Raw genomic sequence first — 22,540 nt, 5'->3', positions numbered from 1 at the left:
AAGGAGGACATCTGTGGGCTACTTGAGTCCAAAGGAGGGAGAATGTTGTTTCACAGACCCAAAGGAGGTGCCTGGTGTCACTGTTAGGTTCGGAGGGTAGTGGAAATGAGTGAATGTGTGTGTTCAAATGAATGAGTGATAGGGTGAGAATGTGTGTGAGGGAGAAAAGTGAGCATGTGCGTAAGCAAGTGTGTGTAAACATGTACAGTAAAAGTGTGTGTACGGGAGAATGAGAGGAGCAAGAGTGAGCATGTGTCTCCAGTCCCTGCCCTGACACCACCCCCCCCCCCCCTCACCTCCCCTTGTCGCCTCCTCCCACAGGATATATTATGTTAATAATCGCCTAGGATAAATCGCTGTTTATGTCTAGCTACTATATTGTTTTTCATTGATTATTTTATCACTCTCCAGTTGTTATCGTTTAAAATCTTTCCTGTCTTCCATCTCCCATGTTTTCGCTCCCCGTTTAATGTAACTTTACCTTCTACTTAGTTGTTTATTGGTTTCCCCTGTTCTATTGTAAACTGGTACGATAAGACCTCGTCTTGAGTATCGGTATAGTAAAAGAATTTAAATAAATAAAAATGTGTGTGAGAATGAGCATGTGTGTATTGTGAAAGACCGTGAGAGTGAACATGTGAATACGTTAGAGTATGTGTGTGCATGAATATATCAGTGAAAGTTTGTGTGCATATGCACTCCCCATGCTAATCCACTATAATCTCAAGGTGGCTGAAAATGAAAAAAATCACAGGTATGGAGATAGAGCCTGTAGCATCTGATTATAGTCCCTAACCCTTCTCTTACGGTTCACCCATGTTGCCCATATCTGGTGAGAGTTTTCTGCTCTCATGCAAGAGAGCAGGAGATAGACTCCTCACGCGGGAGACTCCAGCCAAGTGCAGGAGACTTGGCAGATTGCAATCAAGACCTGGATTGCAGGGCCAACCTTTAACCCAGGCTGCAGCCCTTAAAGCCCCTGCATTAATCTGGCTCTGCTTCTATAATGTGCAGCACTGTGGCCTGAGTCACAAGGCCAGCCTAGCAACTGCATAGTTGTGAGAGAATACAGGCCATGTACAGCACTGTTTCAGACAATATTTATTAAGTTTGATAAATAATAATAATGATTAATACAATTATTTTAAAATTTTAGAAACAAAATGCCATCCAAGGTAAATAATAAATGTAAGCACTTTTTATCTTACCAAACCCACATCGTTCCCTAACACAGTGAGGTACAGTTCAGTCTACCCTTCTGGGTGTGCAGTAGGTGGCTTCTGCCAGGATGGGATATACAGAGACTCTTGTGGGAAAGGAAAGGAGCAGAAGAACTCTGTTCCAGTGGACCAGAGAGAGAGCAAGAGGAAGGCAAAAAAGGATCTTTTCCAGGCTAGAAGAAAGAGAGCAATTTTCAAAGCCATTAACCCAGGAAATTTGGCCTGACAGTAAATTGCCTTCCTTTGTCTATTAAAAAAAAAAAAAAAAAAAAAAAAAATTTACACACAGGCTTACAAGACGTATTCAGGAAGAGGGGAAGCGCTTCCGAAGGCGGGCTTTTGGTTAGTTAGGAAACAAGTGCAGACTGTATTTTTAAATCCACGTGCAGGAATGGTAACTTTCAAACAGCCGCGCGGGCATGTATGTGCGCAGGTGCCGGCTCATGTCCAGAGATGCATCCATTTTATAACATGCATATGTCTATGCACGTATGTTATAAAATCACAGTACGCGCATACATGTACCCATTATTTTATATGCGCACGCAAATGCAGCTCTACTGTGTAAGTGGAGAATTTTATTGTATGTGTGTGCCGATGCAATTATCAGTTTCCCCAGTCCATTCGTCCAGATAAAGGCTAGGACTTCCTAACCCCCCTAATTAACCTGCCTGCCTTTTACCCCCAACCCTTCAATCTTTTCTAACTAGCTTCGTTGTTTTTATTACACTAGTCACGAGCTATCCATAGCAGAAGTAAAGATACACGGATAGGGACCCCGGCGCGTGCATGTAAATAGTTACACACTGTTTTAATGCTAAAATCCGGGAGTGCCCAAGCCCCGCCCACTCCCACATCAGATATGCAACTATTATGGCCATGCTTTTGTTTGAAACAACACAGAACATGCCAGACCGTCTATATTGTTTCAAGCCAAAAAAATAGCTCTTAATGGCATTCAGACAAGAGCCTCCTCTCAGTGATATCCAATGAAATGTTTTGACCTGCACACCCCTAACAACTATCTACCTCTAAGTAAAAGGAAAAGGCCTTTGGGAATGTCAAGCGTTTTGTGTGGTGATTTATCTGAGAGAAATTGGGACTTGAAATATTTTGTTTCCCCACAGGTGGGCTATAAAGAGTATTAACCCCCCCCCCCCCCCCGGACAAAGAATCCCTCTGCCCATTTTGATGGTAATTTTATAACTTTCCAAACTGGAGCAAAGTCCACAATATCACTTACCCACAAAGTTTATGCAAGTTCTCAGAGTGAAATTACGTGCACACTTTCCCCATTCACAATCACCCTTGCACATTTGCATCTGCTATTTTACATAGGTAGGTTTTTTCTAAAAATTCAAAAGTATGTTCCAACCTCTCTCCAGCCCCCGCCCTGGAAACGCCTCCTTCCATTGCAGGTAAAGTTGAGCATTTAGATGGTCAGAGTATTCATTCTTTGAAGTCAATGCGTATGATCAAGGGTGACAGCTGGACTCAGATCTATTCTTCCAAACCCGTACTTTTCTTAATGACAACTTTATTTGGGAATCACAAATGATACTACAGTTAAGATCCTTCATATCCTCAGAGAACGTGACCACAGTAGTCCATGCAGTGATGCCAAGTAAAGAAGAGAGCGCATATGTCCATAACCCTGCACTTCAAAACATGCAGAGCAAATTTTGTGAGGGGAATCTTGAAGTTGAAGACTCATAAGAAAGGTTCTAAAGTCTAAATAAAGTTTTGCTTTGTGGCTTCATTGGGACAGATAGCTGTAAAGTGACTGAAGTTAATGTTGGATTGAGGAAGCAATAAACACGTTATTTAGACTTTAGAACCTGTTATGAGTCGTCAACTTTAAGATTCCCCTCGCACAAATTTTGCTCTCCAGGCACTGATTCCATCATGGTCAGATTATTGTAATGCAATATATATAAGAATACCGCAGCCTACTTAAAAAGATTACAGCGGCAAGGATCTTGGGTGGCCTTAATAACAGAGACCATGTTTCTCCTTTTCTAGGACAGTTACATTGGCTACTGGTCAAATTCTGGGCTAGGTACCTATAATAAAGCTGTAAATGGAGAAGGCCACAAGCATTTGCACTCCCGTCAGTCTACTTCATGGTGTATCCCTACAATAAAGGAAGCGTGATGTCAAAGAGGGAGCCCTCTTCCTGGTTCTGATAGAGCACCCCTGACATGAAAGAATTTGCCTGATGATTGCTGTGGTCAGAAAGACCTGGCTTTTTCATAAGGCTTTTCAGCAGGATCAGAATGGTTAGAATAAATTATGGAATGGAAGGTTAGACGGGATAGGCTACAATATGCTTTGATGGGTTTTAGCTGCAATTTCGTATTTTAACCTTTATTGTAAATTGAGTTAATACTGTTGAATTGTATTTGTATTTTAATATATGCTTGTACTTGTATTTTGACACACGCCTGTATGTTGCTGCAAAGTTGTTATAAAGCGATCAATACCACACACATAAGTTTAGCTGCAGAAAGGGAAGACTTTTTTTTTTTTTTTAAGTCCACATCTGCAGGTAAAGCACCACTGTACTCATGGAAATGCCTTAAAATGATGCTTCCTATATTTGAATGAAGCAAGCCTACATTAAAAAATATGATAAAGCAGAGCTCTGCAATATATTCAACTGGCCTAGTTGTTTTGTGTTGATCTACAGAAGAGTAGGCTGATATATTTTGGTTACAAAACATTCAGAAATAGTATTTTGCATTGTTTTTAAGTATCTGGGTGAACACATAATAACATTATTTGAACTGAGATGTAGGAAAATAAACAGCATTCTATCTTTAGTACATGAAAAATGTTTTGTGTATCAGTTTTATCCCACTTGAATTTTCTGAAGGAGTGCAATGTTTTCCCATCTTTCAGGCTTATAAGTTGTTTTTGTTTCTTCTTGTTTCTTTTTTTCTGCATTCCAACAACGTAAGTATGATCAGAATTTAAATTGATAAATTAAAGGCGACTAATCCATGAAAAAATGGATAATGCCAATTATATATGTTCAATGTTTCTAGCAGCATGACCTCAATTTTATTCCACACAGCCTCCTTCAGACAGAGGTTTGCCAAAAGAAGAGAAGACTGGGAGTCTGGAAGGGGGCAAGTGACAGTTTGTGCCAGGAAGTATGAAAGGACTGTCAGGAGATGACAGGGTGGGCAGGTACAGCAGCTTCAGAGAGAGCAGAACTATGAGAAGGAGGTAGAGACTGAAGGAGGTAATGGGTAAGGGGTGAGTCAGAGCACTCTGGCCCTTTAGGAAGAAGACAGGGCAGCAGAGCTGCTGGAAAGGAATACATGTCAATTTTCAAAAGAACATCAAGCGCCGCTAGCAGCAGTAGGGCAGAGACAACATCAAGTTAGGTTTCACCTACAGGAACCTCAGTCACCTGCTCACTTTATCCAGCCTTCAGCCGAGCTCTGTCCAGGACAGGGGTGGGCAAACATTTTACAGGGCTACCTCAGTGGCCCTTGACTGCATCAGGGACAGGGCAGGGAAGGGTTTCCTTGCACAACCAGGCAGGGGAGGATGAGGGTCAGGGGAAGGCCTCTGAGTGAAAAAAAAAAAGGTTTGCCCAACCCTGCCCTACAGACTTGCAGAGAATGTGAACCTGACACTATGCGAATTAAAAAGATGGGGGGGTGGGGTGTTCAGCCATAAAAATGCATAAATATGGGGCTAGGGCTGGGGAAGTTTATAAAAGTTTAGGGTTTTTTTAGACTTCTGCAGCAGCTCCCCCCTTTCCTCTCCCTCTCTGGAGGAGGGATTAGGCAACAAGCTCCTGACCATGAAATGTGAGGATGGAAGGAGAAAAATTTTGCCTTGCTGGGAGCAGCATGGAGGGAGCCACTAGTGCCTGAGCCAGAAAGGCAGCCCACCAAGCCCCAGCTGACAACGCGGCCTGGGCCAATTTTAATTACATAAAAGGAATGGGGTGGATTTTCAAAGGGTTACGCGCGCCAGGCCTATTTTCAAAAAGGCCCGGCAACGTGCGTAAACCCCCGGGATGCGTGTAAGTCTGGGGCATTACTAAAGGGGCAGGAAGGGGGTGGGCAATAGGCGGGGCGGTCAGGGGGCAGGGCGAGGTCAGAGGCTTCTGGCACAGCGGCGGGCACAACTTACAAAAAAAGAAAAAGGTAGGGGGGAAAGGGCGGGGGAGGTAGGGGAAGGGAAGGGAAAGTGGGGTGGGGGTAGGGAACGAGGGAAGGCAGCACGGCTCGGTGAGCACAAGGTGCACAATTATGCATCCCCTTGCGCGCACCGACCCCCAATTTTATAACTTGCGCGTGCCTGCACACGCAAGTTATAAAATCGGGGGTACATGTGTGTGCGCCAGGTAGTGCGCACACCTTTTAAAATCTACCCCAATATTTTTGAGAAAGTTTTCCTTTCTTGGTTAGACTGACTCATGCAAACACGTGTAGAGAAAACCAGATTTTTTTTTTTTTAATTAATATTACTACTTTCCTTAGAAGGCCAACTAGAATATACCTTGAGCACAAAGTTAGTCCACTTATATTTACTCTGGATGGAACAGATTAAGTCCTGGCTTCCGAGAGCTGGGGTGGACAAACTACAGCTCGCATGCTTAGCAGCTCCAAGTGCCCTGGCCCTTACCAGGTCTGGCTGTGCACATTCTCTGCTACCTCTATTTTCCTTTGCCGGCTCTATAAGCTCTGCTTCCTAACAGCTGGTTTTCTTTCTTTTCTTTTTTTTTTTTTTTTTTTTTATTGCTGCTGGCTCGACTTCCAGGTTGTTGCCATCCTATAAGCAGATAGTGATGGCGGCAAACCTAGACATTTGGCACGCGGTGAATAAAAACAACGGGACCTGTGCGCACTACGAGGGGAGGCGAGCAAATGCTGCGCTGAGGTAGCTCAGCTGCTGCAGGTACTGCAGGTTTGGTGGTGACGGAGCCTGGCATTCCCCATGGCTCCTCCTGTGGCAGCAGAGGATCGCAGGCCAGAACTCCACCCACAGTGCACTAAAGAGATGTTAGCTGGATTCTAAGTTCAGTTCATTGTGATTTATAGGCAGGGTTCTGCCAGCTATAAAATAAACACATAAAACAGAGGGTGGTAAAGCATGGAACAGAAGAGCAGAGATTTGTGAACAGTCTGCAGTCATGCCCAGGGATGATAACTTTCAAACCAGCATGTGGGAGCATCAGTATGCGCCCAGATAAGCAGCCATTTTAGAACCTGCCCTCCTGTTATAAAATAGCCTGGCTACACACACATGTGCACCCAATTTTAAGTGGACGCATGTCTAGTCATGCAAATCCCAACTTTACCACGTAAGTCAGGGTATTTTATAATGGGCATACGTCCACACAATTGCCAGTTTCATCAGTTCATCCATCCAGTTAAGAGCTAGGTCCTCCCAGCACCCCCTGCTTTGATAGCCTGCACTCCCCCCAGTTACCCCAGACCCTTTAAACCTAGCAGAAATGGCTAATTTCTTTTATTTTTAAGTTACACTTCCTCTATAGGAAAAATAAAGTTACACGGCAGTGGACTTGAGTGGGCGCACTGGAGCACGTATTTATAATGTGCATCTCTTGTTCATGCACCAAAAAACTCACACCCTGTCCCCACCACACTTCTTTTTGAAATCAAGTGAGATGTACTTGCAGCAGGAGATACACCCCTCTGGGCAGCTTTTAAAATTTGGTGAGCACGCACAAGTTCTGATATCAGGCTTAGGTCCGAGCCAAGACCATGGCACTGGGAGCTGGCCTTTGGGCCGCAGTATTGGGCTTGTGTCCGGGCCCTGGCCTAGGTGTCGGGTCCTGGCCTCCAAGCCTGAGCCTTGCAGAGGGCAATGGCAGAGCTCGCAGAAACCAACTGCGATCTAGGCCTATGCCGCTTGACAGTTTTTCAACCGACATCTAAGCCTTAACACATAGTCTTTTCTTATTAAAATATGTTACCGTACTATGTTGGCACATGAATAATTTGTAATCTATACCAATTATAGTTTTTTTCTTATTGTGCCTTTCTGTAAACCATTGTGATGGTGAATTAACTTAACGATGGTGTAGAAGAGTTTTAAAATAAAAAAATATGCAATGCCCAGGATTCGGGACTAGCAGGCCCTGATGCCTAAGCCCAGGCCGAAGCCTCAGCTTTGTGTAGACTCAAGCGGCCGTAGGTTGCTGCAACCTCAGCCTAGGCCACCATGCAAGCTCCCAGCTTAGGCCAGGGTCTAGGCCTCGTCTATGGATCCCCCCTGGACCGGGTAAGTGGGGGTCAGGGAGGATCCTGGCCCTGGCATTTTTCCAAGTGGGAGGGATGTGTGGGGGCACAGGAGGCCCCCTTTCTTTTTTTTTTTTCCATTTTTGTTTTTTCTTTTCCAATGTTTGTTTTTTTTAAACTAAAGAAATGAAATAAACATTACACAAAACGAAGTTCATGGGGAAAAAGCACTCCCAAAACAAAACGAAAAATGAAACTAAATTTCACCCTCCCCCCTTCCCATTGCTATCTGTTACTAGTAAAGCCAGCCTCCTATGTCTCCATGACCTTTCCCGGTGGTGCCACAACCAACTGGCTGCAGGGTCAATACAAGGAGTGTGCAGCCTGCCAGACGGATTTAGTACATCATCACCTGTGCTAGTTATCACTGCGCTTGCAGTTCCTCCAACAATCCAGCTTGCACCTCTCTACTGAAGATCAGGGAGTTACCAGAAAAGCCCTGCACTACTGTAGTTAGCACTAAGCAGCAAGCACAACTATGATGTAGCGCACCTAAGGGTAGATTTTATAATTTTGCGCGAGCACAAACAAAAGTACGCTGGATTTTATAAGATACGCGCGTAGCCGTGCGTATCTTATAAAATCCGGGGTCTGCGCGCGCAAGGGGGTGCACATTTGTGCAACCTGTGCGCGCCGAGCCCAGCGGGCACTGCCTGTTCCCTCCGAGGCCGCTCCGAAATCAGAGCGGCCTCGGAGGGAACTTTCCTTCCGCCTCCCCTCACCTTCCCCTCCCTTCCCCTACCTAACCCACCCCCCCGGCCCTATCTAAACCCCCCCCTACCTTTGTTGGCAGATTTACGCCTGCGGAAAGCAGGCGTAAATCTGCGCGCGCCAACAAGCTGCTGGCACGCCATCACCAAACCCGGGGGCTGGTCCGGAGGCCTCGACCACGCCCCCAGACCCCCCCCCCCCCGAAACGCTGCGTCACTCGCGGCATGCCTCCGACACGCCCCTCCATGCAAGCCCCAGGACTTGCGAGCGCCACCAAGCCTATGCAAAATAGGCTCGGCGCGCGCAGGGGGGGGTTTGGGGTAGGTTTTCGGGGGGTACGCGCGTACCCCTTTGAAAATCTACCCCCCAAAGTAGAATCTGTTTAAAAAATATAAAATACAAATATAATTTTTTTTTAAGTGTTTAAAAAAAAAAAAGAGGTGATATGAGGCTAAAAGAGGATAAAATGAGGAAATACGTCTTTATACTAAGGGGCAGATTTTAAAGGATTTACGCGAGTAGGTGGGGATCTGCGTGCCGGGCCTATTTTACAAAGGCCCAGCGATGAGCGTAAAGCTCGGGGACGCGACTAAGTCCCGGGGCTTTGGGAAAGGCATGGGGAGTGGGTGGAGGCGGAGTGGTCCGGGAGTAGGGCAGGGCGGGGTCAGAGGCCGCTGTGTCGGAGAATCGCGTGCCAGCCGGGTGCCGGTGCGCACAACCTGCGCCTGCCCAGGGAGGGGCCTAGAATAGGGATAGGGGGTGGGTTGGTTAGGGGAGGGGGAAGGAAGGTTAGGGTAGGGGGTTGGGAACAGGAGAAGGTCGCGGGCATTGGCGCGTGCAGGGTGCACAACTGGACACCCCCTTGCGCGCACCGACTCCCGATTTTATAACATGCACGCGGTCATAAAATTGGGCCTCCATGTGTGTGCGCCGGGTAGCGTCCACACATGGACGCCCGCGCGTAGCTTTCTAAAATTTACCCCTAAGTGTAGCAGAGACATGGAAAGGTCTCTCAGTGCAGGTGGTAGAACTAAAACCAGTAACAGAATTCAAGAAAGCCTGAGATCAGCACAGGGATCATAAACTGTGAGGAAGTGAAAGGTTACGAGAGAGACTGAGAAGGTTTGTGGTTTTGTAAGTGGTAAAAAAAAAAAAAAGTTTGTGGTCTCTCCCTGCCATCATATCCTATTGCTCAATGGCACTTCCAAGGATCATTTTGTTACACTGCTTGAGGATCAGACCTGAGCAGTCTTGAAAGCTTGAAATCTAAGAAATACTTACATGTGTCGCTGCCCAATCACTCTTTCAGTTCCCTTTTAACAAAAAGAAATCAATATATATTTCTGTATCTATGTGGCAGACAGAAATGGGGGGAGCTGGAGAAGGAAAGCAAAAAAAGGGTAGAAAACTGATCCTGAAACAGCGGGTGACCACATTCTCACTTAGGTTCATAATCCTTTAAACGGAAAAATATAATAACTTTTGAGAACTACAGATAGAATCATTAAGACTGCACAATACATGGTGCATCTATAGCAATCTAAGACTAAGCACCATTTGGAAGATAACGGCCTCCTTTAGTCTCTCCTTTTAATAGAGAAAGGCAAGAGGAAGATGGTAAAGCACTAACATCAAAACAAAGGGGTATCAAAGAAACAGCTACTTAGTATTCCGTTTCTGTCACATCTAGGAAGCATTTTTTTAAATATTAATTTATCTTGTGATTGTTGCTTCAGTTTAAGATTTGACAGTTTCTGTCACAGTTGTTCTGTAATGTAAACAGTCCCACTATGACACCAAATTAGGGATACTAATTATAATTACCTCATTACAGAGCTTACAGGAGGTCTAAAGACTAACTAATGATTCCTAAAAGCTTGCTGAACTTTGCATGGCACAATGCTTAATTACTGGGGGGAGGGCATGTTTGAGCAAAGCACAGACGCAAGAGCGACACCTAGTGGCTTTCAAAAAAGCCTCTCCTGGAAGAAGCTGCATCCCGCTTCTCGGCTACAGAAGGCACTGCAGTATTTAACAGGCCCAAGACGAGGGGGAGGAGGCAGTTATTCACAAGAGCTCACTCAATGAAAGCTCGAATTTAAAACTTAGGCAATTGCCTAGGGTGCCAAACTTTGAAGGCACCAAACACTCAGGTTGAAAAAGAATCTGATTCAGAAGTCAACACCTGGGCACTCATTCCTACCCTGCCCCACCATGGTTGTCCAGTCCTGCCTATGGCTGACAAAATCTTAGATCCAGCCCTGCTTGGAAGGGAGAACAAGGTTTACAAATATATTACAGGCATGAGAAATAGGTTTCTAAAGGTGTCTCAGGTAGAGCACAAATGCCGATTTGTGTGTCTGTTATTCATCATTTGCATTTCCCTGCAAAAAACAGGATTACTGCTGGCAAGGGCACACGTGTGACGAGGCGACACAACCTTCAGCACTTAGCAGAACCTTTGGCTTCATGGCTACAGTAACTATGCCATCAGTCGATGGATAGGAGTGACCCTGGGAAAACCTCATTTACGGTGATGTGAAACAGTCTTCGCTAGGAAACGAACCAGCTGTTACTGCACCTCTCTTTGCAGTTCAGCGCAGCATGAAATCCGTAGCTGCCACATGTTGGACATATCGCTAACAGGACAGAAACAAGCAGCTTTCCATCCTTTGCTTTTTAGACAACTGTAATGTATTGCATCTAGCACACATTCTTTTCTTCAAAATAAAGACTTAGATCAGGTCTATATTCAGATACTGCGGACAGCAAGTTTGCCGGCATATTCAACAGTGCTATTAAATATAGCCAGCTATCTTAATTAGTTAGCCAGAAAACTATAGCCAGCTAACTTTAGGACAGCTCTTTGACTCGACCAAACTTCACCAGCTAAGTCATCGACCTATTGAATACTGGAGTTAGCCAGTTAACTTAGCAGCTAATTCAACTCCTCCCTGGACCGCCCCTAACTTATCCAGCTAAATTCTAGCTGCCTACCTTATTTCCAGCTAGAATTTAGCCAGATAAAGGCTGAATATAGTTGAGTAAGCCATTTGCATGAATAACTATTATGTTATCCAAGGTGGCGGATGTGTGTATTTTTTTCTGTAACCATAAAATGATTGTTTGTGAACATCTGAACAGCAATAATAAATGCATACAAAAAAATGTTGTTTGCAGGTGATTTCATTTTTTATTGCTTCCTTTTTCCAAAGAACGTATGCATGAGAATTGATATTATATGTAGAAGTGTATGCTCTGAACTATTAAAAAATAAAAAATGATTTTAGCTAAAACATTAAAGTTCAGCATCCAAATCACAGTCCTTAAAATTTGCTGAGTCACACCACTTATTTAATTTTCTGAAAGATATACACAGGCAGATTACAGTACAGTATATAAAGCAATATATCACTTCTATCACCTGAAGTTTTAAGGCTGCTGTGTAACTCACTCTCTTCACTGCCATCAGTCTGTCTTCACTTGCCCTGAGACCCCGCACATTCGGCCTTCCTTCCCCTCCACCCGCAGCAGCACTGTGTGGCGGCAGGGCTGCCATCGGGAACGGCGAGACAATGGTGGTTCTGTGCATTCAAACCCAAGGGGACACCGTAGCCTGCAGCTGCACAGTGCCGCTGCAGGGTGTGGAGCACAAGGAGGCTGAGCAAGAGACGGTATGAACCAATGCCAGTAGTCAGTGGTGTGGGGACTCAAGGCAGCTGCAGAATCAAGGGTCCTAAAACAAGAGTGCGTATCATACGTGGCACTTCTTTTTGTTTTTTGGTGTTTTGACAGGAAAATTAGTGGTGTGCTAAACTTGGAAAATTATGGGGCTATCTGCTTTAGTGGAAAATATTTCCTTTCAATATGATCTTTAGTCCTTTTCACAGTATAAGGCAGTACACGACTGAAAATAAAGGCCTTCTCAATACCATGCATCAAAATAGCAAATGTATACGGATACTCAGACATTCCAGCAGGATTTCAAGTTAGGATTTCTATATCTGAACTGAATTAGCTGTTGCTAAATCTCTGCCTCAGTCTATACTCTGTTTGTCTGTTAATTCCGTTCTTGCTATTTTATAAAAACACTACATTATCAGGAAGAACTGGCCAATGAAACCTGCATTAAATTCAGAGTTGCAAGTCCTACTATATATTTAGAGACTTGTTTTCAGTTTTTATTTTATTCTTCATAGGAATTTCAATAAAATGGCTTTCCACTGATTGTTCTCCTGCTTGTTATAAGCCATTTTTCCACTGTTTGTTTTTTTTTTTTGTTATAAACAGAAATTCCTAGAAAAAATAAATTAAAAACTGAAAATGAAGGTCGGAATGGAATAAAGTCATCTTAAAAAAGCAAGCCAAGTTTCCTGTTTAATAGTGAAGCTGGATTTTCTATAAAAGGACACAAGTATCTCATCCCAACAAAAGGTTTTATTGTACTGCCAGTTAATGTGCATCACAAGGCTAGAACTTGTTTTTCCCAACACTCCCCTGATAAAGCCTTTCATTAAGTGAAACCTAAGCCTATGTTGGGAAGGTGAGAGTTTATAGGAAGAATTTAATGCTGGTGCTCAACTCAAATAATATGCACCACAAATACTAAGAACCGTTAAGTCTAGAAAACCAGTAGGCACTGATGCTATAATACGTTGTGGGTGTGCTGACTTTTAATGTTGGATGAAGTGTGATTGGTATGTATATAGCGTGAAAGGATTTTAATATGGGTGATGGTCTAACAGCATGTGCAATATATTTATAAGGAATTAGTAAAATTATTTAGAATTGAAAATGTGTTTGAATGTGTTATAATTAATCTGGGGTTATGCAATATATTTATAGTGTAATACTGTATAACTTTTTGTGCATACACCTTGAAATTTAGTAGGTGCCAGTGTGGTTTATGTTGCTAACTATAGCTTAAATAATGGTGTATGTGTTTCCATAAGCGCATTTTGTAAAATGTAAACACATGTGAACAGGAGACTCAATACCTGCTATACACAGAAGAGAGCTATCCTTGAAATGTTTTTTAGATAGCCAAAAATTGATTCAGCCAAGGGCAAAATCTTGCCTGAAAAGGATAAAAATGTCCATGCAAAAAGCAAATTTAACATAGCTTAGAAGAAGACCAGTAATGCCCAATATAAAAAGATGCTGCTAGAAGGCATTTTTATAAGCATAGGCTTACACAGAAGTATTTGTGGTTGAAAAGTACTTACGTTTTTCAATTTTCTCTGTTGCCAATTTAAACTTATTTGCAATGTCAATAATTAAAAGGTGTGGATTTTTCTAGTGGATACTGGGGAAATCAATGTTTTCCATTAAACTTGCACCAGGCTCAAGTCCACCTGCCTCAGATTTCACCTCAAATAGTTTACGTGTATTATCTTTATTGGAAGAAGGGAATATGGGACTATTTCAAATATTAAGGTACCAATATACATGATTAGCCCTTTAATTTTTTATTCAGTGCTAAACATGAAGCAAACAGATTTTATATGACAGAACTCAGAAATTCCTAATATAAAAATAGACACCTGTCCCAAAGACAGGAATATTTGTAATGATTTTATCCCTGAAACATCCATCAAATTTTTCCCTGTGGATTTTGGGGAAATCCTGAAAATACGGAAATCCAAAACAGATCTCCTGCTGTAAGGAAACAGGTATTTGCTTTCCTAGATTCTGCCACAAATATGTCTTCTGTTGTAAGACATATATGTGGCAGATATGTTGGCAGATATGTAGCAGATATGTTGTATATGTCACATATATGTGACATATACAACAGAAGACATACACAAATATGTCTTCTGTTGTAACCCTCCGGTCTTACAGCAATAATGTAATGTTTATATGTTTATTTGCTCCATCTCTGTTTTTTTAAGTTGATTTCAAGTTGTATTCTGCTTTATAATAGTTTAATGTTCGATATGTTCCATGTAAACCGCCATGCAGGCAATAGCTATCTCTGTTACTTGTAAACCGGAGTGATATGTATACTATACAGGAACTTCCGGTATATAAAAACCAAAAATAAATAAATAAATAAGAGGCTTATTGAAAACAAATCAACATGGGCTCAGCGAGGCAGAGGTTTAAAAGAGATCTGCACATCCCTACTTAACTGCAGTTTTTCAGAAGAGCTAAGCTAGTCCTGGTTTTACCCTACTGCACGCATGGACTTGGAGTTTGAATTTTCTTATGAGAAGCAGAACTACCTGTTGATGCATTCATGCAAGCAGATCTAAGGTTAAAACCAATGCACGATTCAAAAAACATTAAGTCAGCTAGTTTCCCTACCAAATGTGCTGCACTAATTTATAAGAGAAATTCCCCCCATCTAAACTGGTTCACACAGCTCACCTATGCTTCAGAGTTCTCTTTTGTGCATTAAGGTCACTCCAATCAACAGATCAGATCTCCTGAGCCACTAATAGATATTATAGACCTGAAGTTTTATCCAGCTCTTGGGTAATTTTGCACCAGCCAGCATAAATTTGCAAGCTGATTGACGCACATTAGTTTGCGTTGGAAAATTATCCCATGAAAACTATGGGCCTAATTTAAAGAATGCATTTTCCTGCTTAAAACTGGGTTTTATGCTTGTAAATGACCTTACTCGCGTCGACTTTTGAAAATTGCTACAATATACGCCATTGAATTGTCCATAGGATTTACCTCGGTGAGTGCATTTTACTTGAATAAACGGCTCTCGAAAACTGCTCCAATAGTAGCTTACATTTACCCGCGTAACTCCTTTGAAAATTTAATCTGTAGCTGCGCAAAGTTACATCTGCTACTTTGCGTGGAGAAGCACTCTCAGGCAATCTTACAGGCCTGCTTTTACCAAACTTGAAAACCATGTCCATAAATTTGAATCCTCAGCCAGACTCCAGCCCACAGAAGGCCTCTCCACAATGTGCTTAACACTACACGCATAAAGGGCAATTTCAAAGGCACCATTTCTGTGCGTAAAGCATACTTCTAACTGCAGTAGTCCCTTTGCAAAGTATCTTCTCTGCATGAATGCAGGTACTTTTACTAGGAAAGTTCATGCATACTGTCACTTTGAAAATCAGTGTAAAGTCTGCATGTAAAACAGACCTGTAGACTTTGCACGGTTGTGTGTGAAATTTACGCCCCCTCCCCCCAAAAATGCCGCCAATGATTCAAAGTTCAGGTTTTGGCAGACAGAATAACACCACAATTTAGACACAAAATCAGTTTGGGATTTATTTTTTTTAAAACTAGGTTTCTTTTTCTTGAAAATTGTATAAATTATCCAGAATGGAGTTTACTGAGCCATGATATATTTTTTAACATTTGATGGAGCTGCCCTTGCTTAGTAAACCTACCAGTCCATACGATAAAGAAAACTAAAAAGAAATGGGTCAAATGTTCTCTGACACGGTGAACGTCTCTAACTTACATTTTCAATAGCAAATAAAAATACCAGCCAAACTAAAAATATAAAAATAAGCGAGCTGCAAGTTTTCAAATATCAGGAAAACTGCAGGTTGTTTTTTTTGTTTTGTTTTAGGAAATAGAATTAGCATGAAGGAGGGGGTTTTTGCCTATGTGAATGGATAAAAAAAAAAAAAAGAAAGAAAAAAATCTTTTTGGGAGACTTTTTTTTTTATTTACCACTATGGAGGTAACATGCAGAGTGGGATCTAGTGTGCTTTGCTGAGGTAGCTACAGGGTTTGGAAAGATGGTATACTAGTACCCATGGCCAGTGCTCTATAGGCAAACAGAGGTCCAAACCTCCCAAATCTGAAAACCACCAAGTAAATGAGGAGACCACAGTACTTTCTGGCTCTGCAGGACTGCTGCTGTGCCCTCATCAGCAATGTGTAACCAACACCCCTACAGTTTGAGTGGGTCATCCAGATTAATTGGAACTGTTTTTATTATCTGCATAATCAAATTGGCATGCCCAGCTTGAGATCACTAATTTGATTTTTATTTCATTATTTATTTTATTTATTTTATTTATTCATTCATTTAGAGTTTTTCTATACCGGCATTGTGATTAGAAACCACATCATGCCGGTTTACATACAACGAGGGGGTGTGAACAAAAAACGGAACATAAACAAGTGCAAAGAGATCAAAAGTTACATTACAACAAGGGTCTTATAACTGGGGAGAGAATTAGAATAAGAAAACTGAGAAGTTAGGATTAAATTATTTACATTATATTGTGAAGTCTCTTATAAAATTTTTATTTATTTGTTCCCCTGCCCTCTTATTTTAAAGGAGTGAGAGTTTTGACCACAAACTCTTTTTACAGTTTGAGATTTTCAAGATATATTTGTGCCGTCACTCTCCCCTTAAAAATAATGTGCACTGGACTAGACAGGACATATAGTGTCAGGATTAATTTATGCTTTATAAAATTGCTAACAGAATCATTTGTTTCCCAACACTGCTGGAGGTGGCCAGGATTAGGGGAATGAATCAGTTTAATTTTATTTTTTTTAAATCACCACCCCCATCTTTTAAGTACTTTGAGGTGTTACCATTTACATTGCATTTGATGGTGTGAAAGACCCATATATAAACAGGTAAATGGCTCTCAGTAATGCTGCACTTTTTTTGTTTCAATGAAAAACCTGTAAAGAAGATCCCCTTTATTTTCTGGAGCTCTGATAGGTTATCTGTATAGTATGTGAATTTAAAAAATATATAATTATAAAGCCATATTTTTTTTTATAATATTTATCTTCTCATTATGTGATGCATACTTTGTAGAACCCTCTATTCTGAGCAAATAATATGTTTTAGACCATCAGCATGGACCACCACTTTCAGCACATTGGAAAAGGATAGGGCAAGTTTAAAAATCTGCCTGATCTCTAGAAATGGGCAACATAATAACATAGTAATGACGGCAGAAAAAGTCCAAATGGTCCATCCAGTCTGCCCAGCAATCGTTTTATGGTAGTATCTGCCACCCAGGTTACCCCATGTTTCTCTTAAGGTTAGCAATTGCCGCTCCGTGCAGTTATTCGCTGAGCCTTCTTGAAAATTCAGGCAGTACTGATGTGTTTTGCTTATGGACTTGGCCTTAGAAGCAGTCTTGTACTTAGGAAATGCATTATCAATTGCTGGGCCCATCTGGGATCAAATAAGGCACTATTAAGTGAGCAGCTTTCTTTTCCTTGTTTGCTTGCTGGACAGTGAGAGTTTTCAGTAGCCTAACTCACTGGAGGAGCTCTGGGAAAGGCAAATAGAATGCTGCCCCTACAAATGGGCTGTGCCTCCGAGCTCTGAATTACTGTGTGAGACTGAGGACATTTGAGCCACCTTGGGCCTGCGTGGGAGCTGTGTAAGCCCAGCCCTGATAAGATGCCCTCCCTTAGGTAAGTTAGGCTCTTGTTTTGTAGGTGTGAATTCTTTTAAGGGCCAGAGCCTGTGCAAAAAAAAAGACTAAAGCATTATTTTTGCAGAAATATTGGTTTTGGAATGCCTTACTGCTCTGTGCAGCAACCAACTGGCAGATATCGACCCAGTCGTAAGGATGGACTTGTCATGCAACATTCTTAAGGGTTCCCACCACCACAGCCAACATGGACTGAACGATTACATGGAGGGGGGGGGGGGGGGGCAACTCCGGTCCTCATGAGCCACAATCAAGCCTGGTCATCAGGATATCCACAATGAATATGCAAGAGATATATCTGCACACACTGGAGGCAAAGCATGCAAATCTATCTCCTGCATATTCATTGTGAATATACTGAAAACCAGAGAACTGGATATGGCCACTCTTGGAATAAATGATCAGTTGGGGGGGGGGGGGGGAGCAGGGCACGCCTGAATGTTTAGAATGTGGAATTGTATATACCATGAATGCTTGATTATTTCATTGTTGGGTTTTGCATTCTTATATTATATTCTTTTTCCTTTGTGATGTATACACACACACACGATAAAAACAGGAAACTTTCCAATTGTTGCTTTCTTAGTTTCATATTCTTACTCTCAGATAACCCTTATGACACTTGCAAAGCTCACAGAGATTTACTACATCACCAATAGTATCCCTGCTAAAATAACAACCCTCGGTAAAGCAGTGTGGCTGCCGTGCTAGTCCTCCTGAATGCACAGCAATAAAGGTAAACAACAACAACAAAAAATAGCCCAGCATGAGAATGGCAAACAGTTGTCATGAACTGTATATATATTAATGAATGGAAATCGCAAGGTCCGGTGCAGAATTAGGCTAACACATTGTTCAAGAACATGACCCCTATTTCCTCTCCTATTATGACTCCTCATTTCTAGACAACAACCCATTTCTTATTAGGTTGATTCAAGCCCTGCAGAGCACAATGTGAAATCCCATGCTAGCCATGCCAGAAGCTGAACTCATCACCAGCAGCTACAGCACAATCAGAGGATGACAAGCTGCAGTGAATGGCAGCATTAAAGGTCACAAAGTAATTAGCAGAGTCTTGCTCTTTTCCCTTTGAGAGTTACTCACTGTCCCTCCTTATTTCTCTTGGAGAAACAAAGGTTGGACGTCAGCCCCACCACCATCTTAATGTGAAGTTTTGATGCTATTATTTATCATAACACAACAGAATGAACAATCCTGGTCATTGTGGCGCCTAATTGCCGTCGGAGAGCGCGGCCCTGCCAACACTAGGTAGCGTGTCAAGAGATGCAAACAATGGCAAGGCACTCTAACCTACAGGGCTTCATTTAGATAGGGACCTGCAGTTCTTGAGCCTCTGCTAAGTGATGGTTTGTTCTCTGTTGTAAGGTAGAAGAGAGACATGAGTTTGGGAAGGCTGTCATCGCCATTCACAGGGGGGGGGGGGGTAACACCACTATTGGACTACTAGGGAAGTTCAGCAGTGGCTCTCGCCCAAACATAAACCTTTAGAAGTTGAACACATCCCTATGGGCTCGATGCTCTTGTCCATCAAGCTACATTAGCCCTGCACATTGCCAGGAACCCAAGCTGCCCAGCACCATTCAGTTTCTAAACGTTCTAAGGAATAATTAGCCAAAGAGAGAGAGCCATACTATCATGGCTTGTAAAAAATTCCCAGTGAACACATACTGTGATGTCTAATTCCCGAATGCAAGACCAGTTAACCCGTACCAAATCTGTACTTGTATGCTGTCATGCACCTTTCCCCATCCTATCAGCATTCTGCTATGCTATTTCCTGCAAGGCAGATCTGCAGAAATATACAGGGAAGACAAGGGCAGCTGACAAGATTTCTTATAAATATGCCCAGAAGTCTGCAAGTATCCTTTGAAAGAAAAAAAAAAAAAGTTCAAACCAGTCTGATGCCAGAACTTACAGTACTAAATTTCATCACAGCAGCATGGGGGAGGGGACCTATTGCTGAATCTTTTAAAGCACAGAATGTGCTTTTACTTACTTCAGTGATACTCAGCACTAAGGTGCAAACGCAAACAGACTTTCTTCTGCCGTTCACTTTCAAATCCGCTGCCTCTGTAAAAACGGCAGGGAATAAAACTTGAGTTTTCAAGGGTAATCCCAAAAATTGAAAAAAAAAATAATATACCTTACCCAAGCCCATCTGTAGTCCTTAAGGAGCTGGTAGATCTGGATCTTGGCTTCATAACGATACTCATTTTGGAAAAATCCTTAAGAAATTTTGCCAGTGAAACTTCAACTGTGCTCTGGAATAGCTTCTCTGAATTTCATGGCAAAAAAAAAAAAGGGGGGGGGTTCCCTTAAATCCAAGCAACGCTTCTGTGTATAACAAAATCCCAGCTGATTAGAAACTTCCAGCGTAGCTCCTTCCTCACTCACAGGGCTAGGAGCCGTGGCACTTTCTCTCGGCTGCCTCGGTACTGCCAAGCGAAGAATCGTACGGACGAATCTGTTCCCTCGCCATCCAGGTCACATGGGAGCGGAAGGAGCCGGAAGACCTTTTTTCTTGCGGTCTGCACGGGGAGGTTTAAGGTCACCATTCCCGCTCTGAAACCTGCCTGCCGGTGGGCAGGGGAACAAAATGCACGTGCGGGATAGCAGCTCCGGAGCGGCCCCTGGATTAAGGTCACCTCCAAAGAGCGGGAGCAGCGGCTGCGTTTTAAGTGGTGAGCGCAGGGCTCACACGGCTCCGAAAACGGCTTCTGTCTCCGATTTTGCAAAAAGAAAAGAAAAAGCGCACCGAAGCGTGGCTGCCCCGAGCCTGCCCAGGGCACGGTTTGACGTCACTTGGACGCCAGTTCACACCGTGAGGGCGGGTAAGCGAAAACTGCTAGCGATCTGAAAGTTACTGCTACCATTGCCTCAGTTTAGTCAACAAGCTCTCCGCCCACAAGTTCAGGAGAAACCTCGTAAAAGAGTTTTGCCTGTAGTAAGGGAGGGAAGGAAGCCTCACAGTTACCTGCCCTAAAGGTCAGCGGCTCTACAAATTGCTTTCCCACTAATCCAGGTACTAATCTGAAGACACAAACTCATTGTAGCCAGTGCTGGAGGGGGAAATGACTGAATGGCTGAAGAGCTCTTAAGGATTTAGGTCAGCGGCTGTTGTGGTACAAGCAGAGGTGCCAGCCTGTCGATTCATTGGATGGAGGGAGGAAGTAGTTTCTATTGAGTTTTGCATCCCTCATCATTTTCAAAAGCTGGTTCCTATGAATGCAAGATTTTTCAGTTTGGGGGAGGGGCTGTCCCTGAGGGTACAAATAAGGCAACCTCCCTAACTTTTCTCTCCCTCCTTCCCAAACGACCACTGCTTTCCAGCAGGAGATGATCCTTTGTCCTACTATGGCAGCACTGCCCGGTAGAAGTCACCAGTGGTCCCTCTCCTAGCTTCAGTAGTCTTCCTCCAGCATGGGACACAGCTAGCAGTGACTGGATGTTGAAGAAACACAAGGGTAGAGACTGTCCCTGTGGTGGACCTGCTGTTCTCTCTATTCACAGCACCAGCAGCTTCCGTAAACTAACCAACACAGGATTTTAAAAGCCCTACACATGCAAATTCCAGCCTCTACGTGCGTGGCTGGGCCTTGCACGCGCCGAGCGAATTTTCGAAGAGGCCCAGCCACGTGCGTAAAGGCCGGTATGCGACTAAGTGCCGGGGCTCTTCGAAGGGGCGGACCGGGACAGTGCCATTGTTGGTTATCCCAAAGACTTGGGCGCCAGGAGCTGCCCAGCCCACACGACTTACTTCAGCTAGGGAGCTGAGAAAAAAAACAAAAAGCAGGTAGGGTTTAGGGGGAGGGGAGGAGAGGGAAGGAGGGAGGGAGTTTAGATGGGATGGGGGGGGGGGGTAGGGAAGTTGTGCACAAGTTTGCTTTGAAAATGCTCAGGTATGTGCCCTCCCCACAAAGTTACACCTGCTTTTCACAGGGCATAAACTGTGTGGGTTAACTTGCATACACAGTTTTGGAAATAAAAATATGTGCATAAGACTCCTAATCCGTTACCTGCCAGTACAGATAGCAGTATGCGCAAAATTGGGTTATCCCAGGTACACGTTTATTAGATATGTGAATCGGAATCGGTTCGTGGACAATCGTGAATTTTTTTTCATGGGGTCTGATCGTTTTTTTTTTTTTTTTTTAATCGGCTGTGCCCGAGCCGATAAACAAAAAACCCACCCCAACCCTTTAAAACACATTCTTTAGCTTCCTCCACCCTCCTGACACCCCCCCCCCCCCCCAAAAAAAAACGTTTTAAAAGTACCTAGTGGTCCAGTGGGGGTCCCGGGAGCGATGGCACGGATACCCTGTCACATGGTAAGGGCAAAGGGCCATCAGCGCCATTTTGATTAGTGGCAGCCGACGGCCCAAGAGCGGAAGATCGCTCCCAGGACCCCCACTGGACCACCAGGTACTTTTAAAAAGTTTTGGGGGGAGTCGGGAGGGTGGGGGAAGCTAAAGAATGTGTTTTAAAGGGTCGGGGTGGGTTTAGGGGTTGTTTTTGTGTGCCATTTTTCCCGCCCTCCCTCAAAATGATAAGAGAACTCCACGAACAATTTCGTCGGGTTTTCCTATCAGTTTCGAGGAGCCCCCGATTTCTGACGACTTTGAAAATATCGTATGATATTTTCAATCGTCAGAAAAACGATTCACAACCCTAACATTTATGCACACCGACCCTCAGACTATTTTATTACAGGCATTCATGCAAATGAAACCAAGTTTTGTACAAGTAAATGGCACTGCAAACAGGCCCTTAAGCTCAAACATTTTTGAATAATGAAGATTACCAAGCAAGACTGACATCACAAGAGGCATTTGAAAACAAGAACATATGGGATATGATTTAAAGATGACTTTAAAAAGAGATACGTGCACACAAAATAGCAGATACA

General features: G+C 43.2%; 1 protein-coding gene across 4 annotated transcripts in view; it reads right to left on the bottom strand.

Annotated features, from left to right (window-relative positions):
* Positions 1–22,540, bottom strand: part of PDE4D (phosphodiesterase 4D) — a 1,438,018-nt gene that overhangs the window by 534,846 nt on the left and 880,632 nt on the right. The window contains exon 1 of one of the 4 annotated variants that reach the window (XM_029576686.1): positions 19,783–20,495. The exons of the other annotated variants lie outside the window; for them this stretch is intronic. Within the exon in view, the coding sequence (XP_029432546.1) occupies positions 19,783–19,847 (65 nt within the window). The 5' untranslated portion in view covers positions 19,848–20,495. Of the gene's footprint in view, positions 1–19,782; positions 20,496–22,540 lie in introns of those variants that run through there. 4 annotated transcript variants of the gene reach the window in all.

Source organism: Rhinatrema bivittatum, chromosome 1, assembly GCF_901001135.1.
Source record: "Rhinatrema bivittatum chromosome 1, aRhiBiv1.1, whole genome shotgun sequence".
NCBI lineage: Eukaryota > Metazoa > Chordata > Amphibia > Gymnophiona > Rhinatrematidae > Rhinatrema > Rhinatrema bivittatum.
This window is presented reverse-complemented; position numbering and strand designations above follow the sequence as displayed.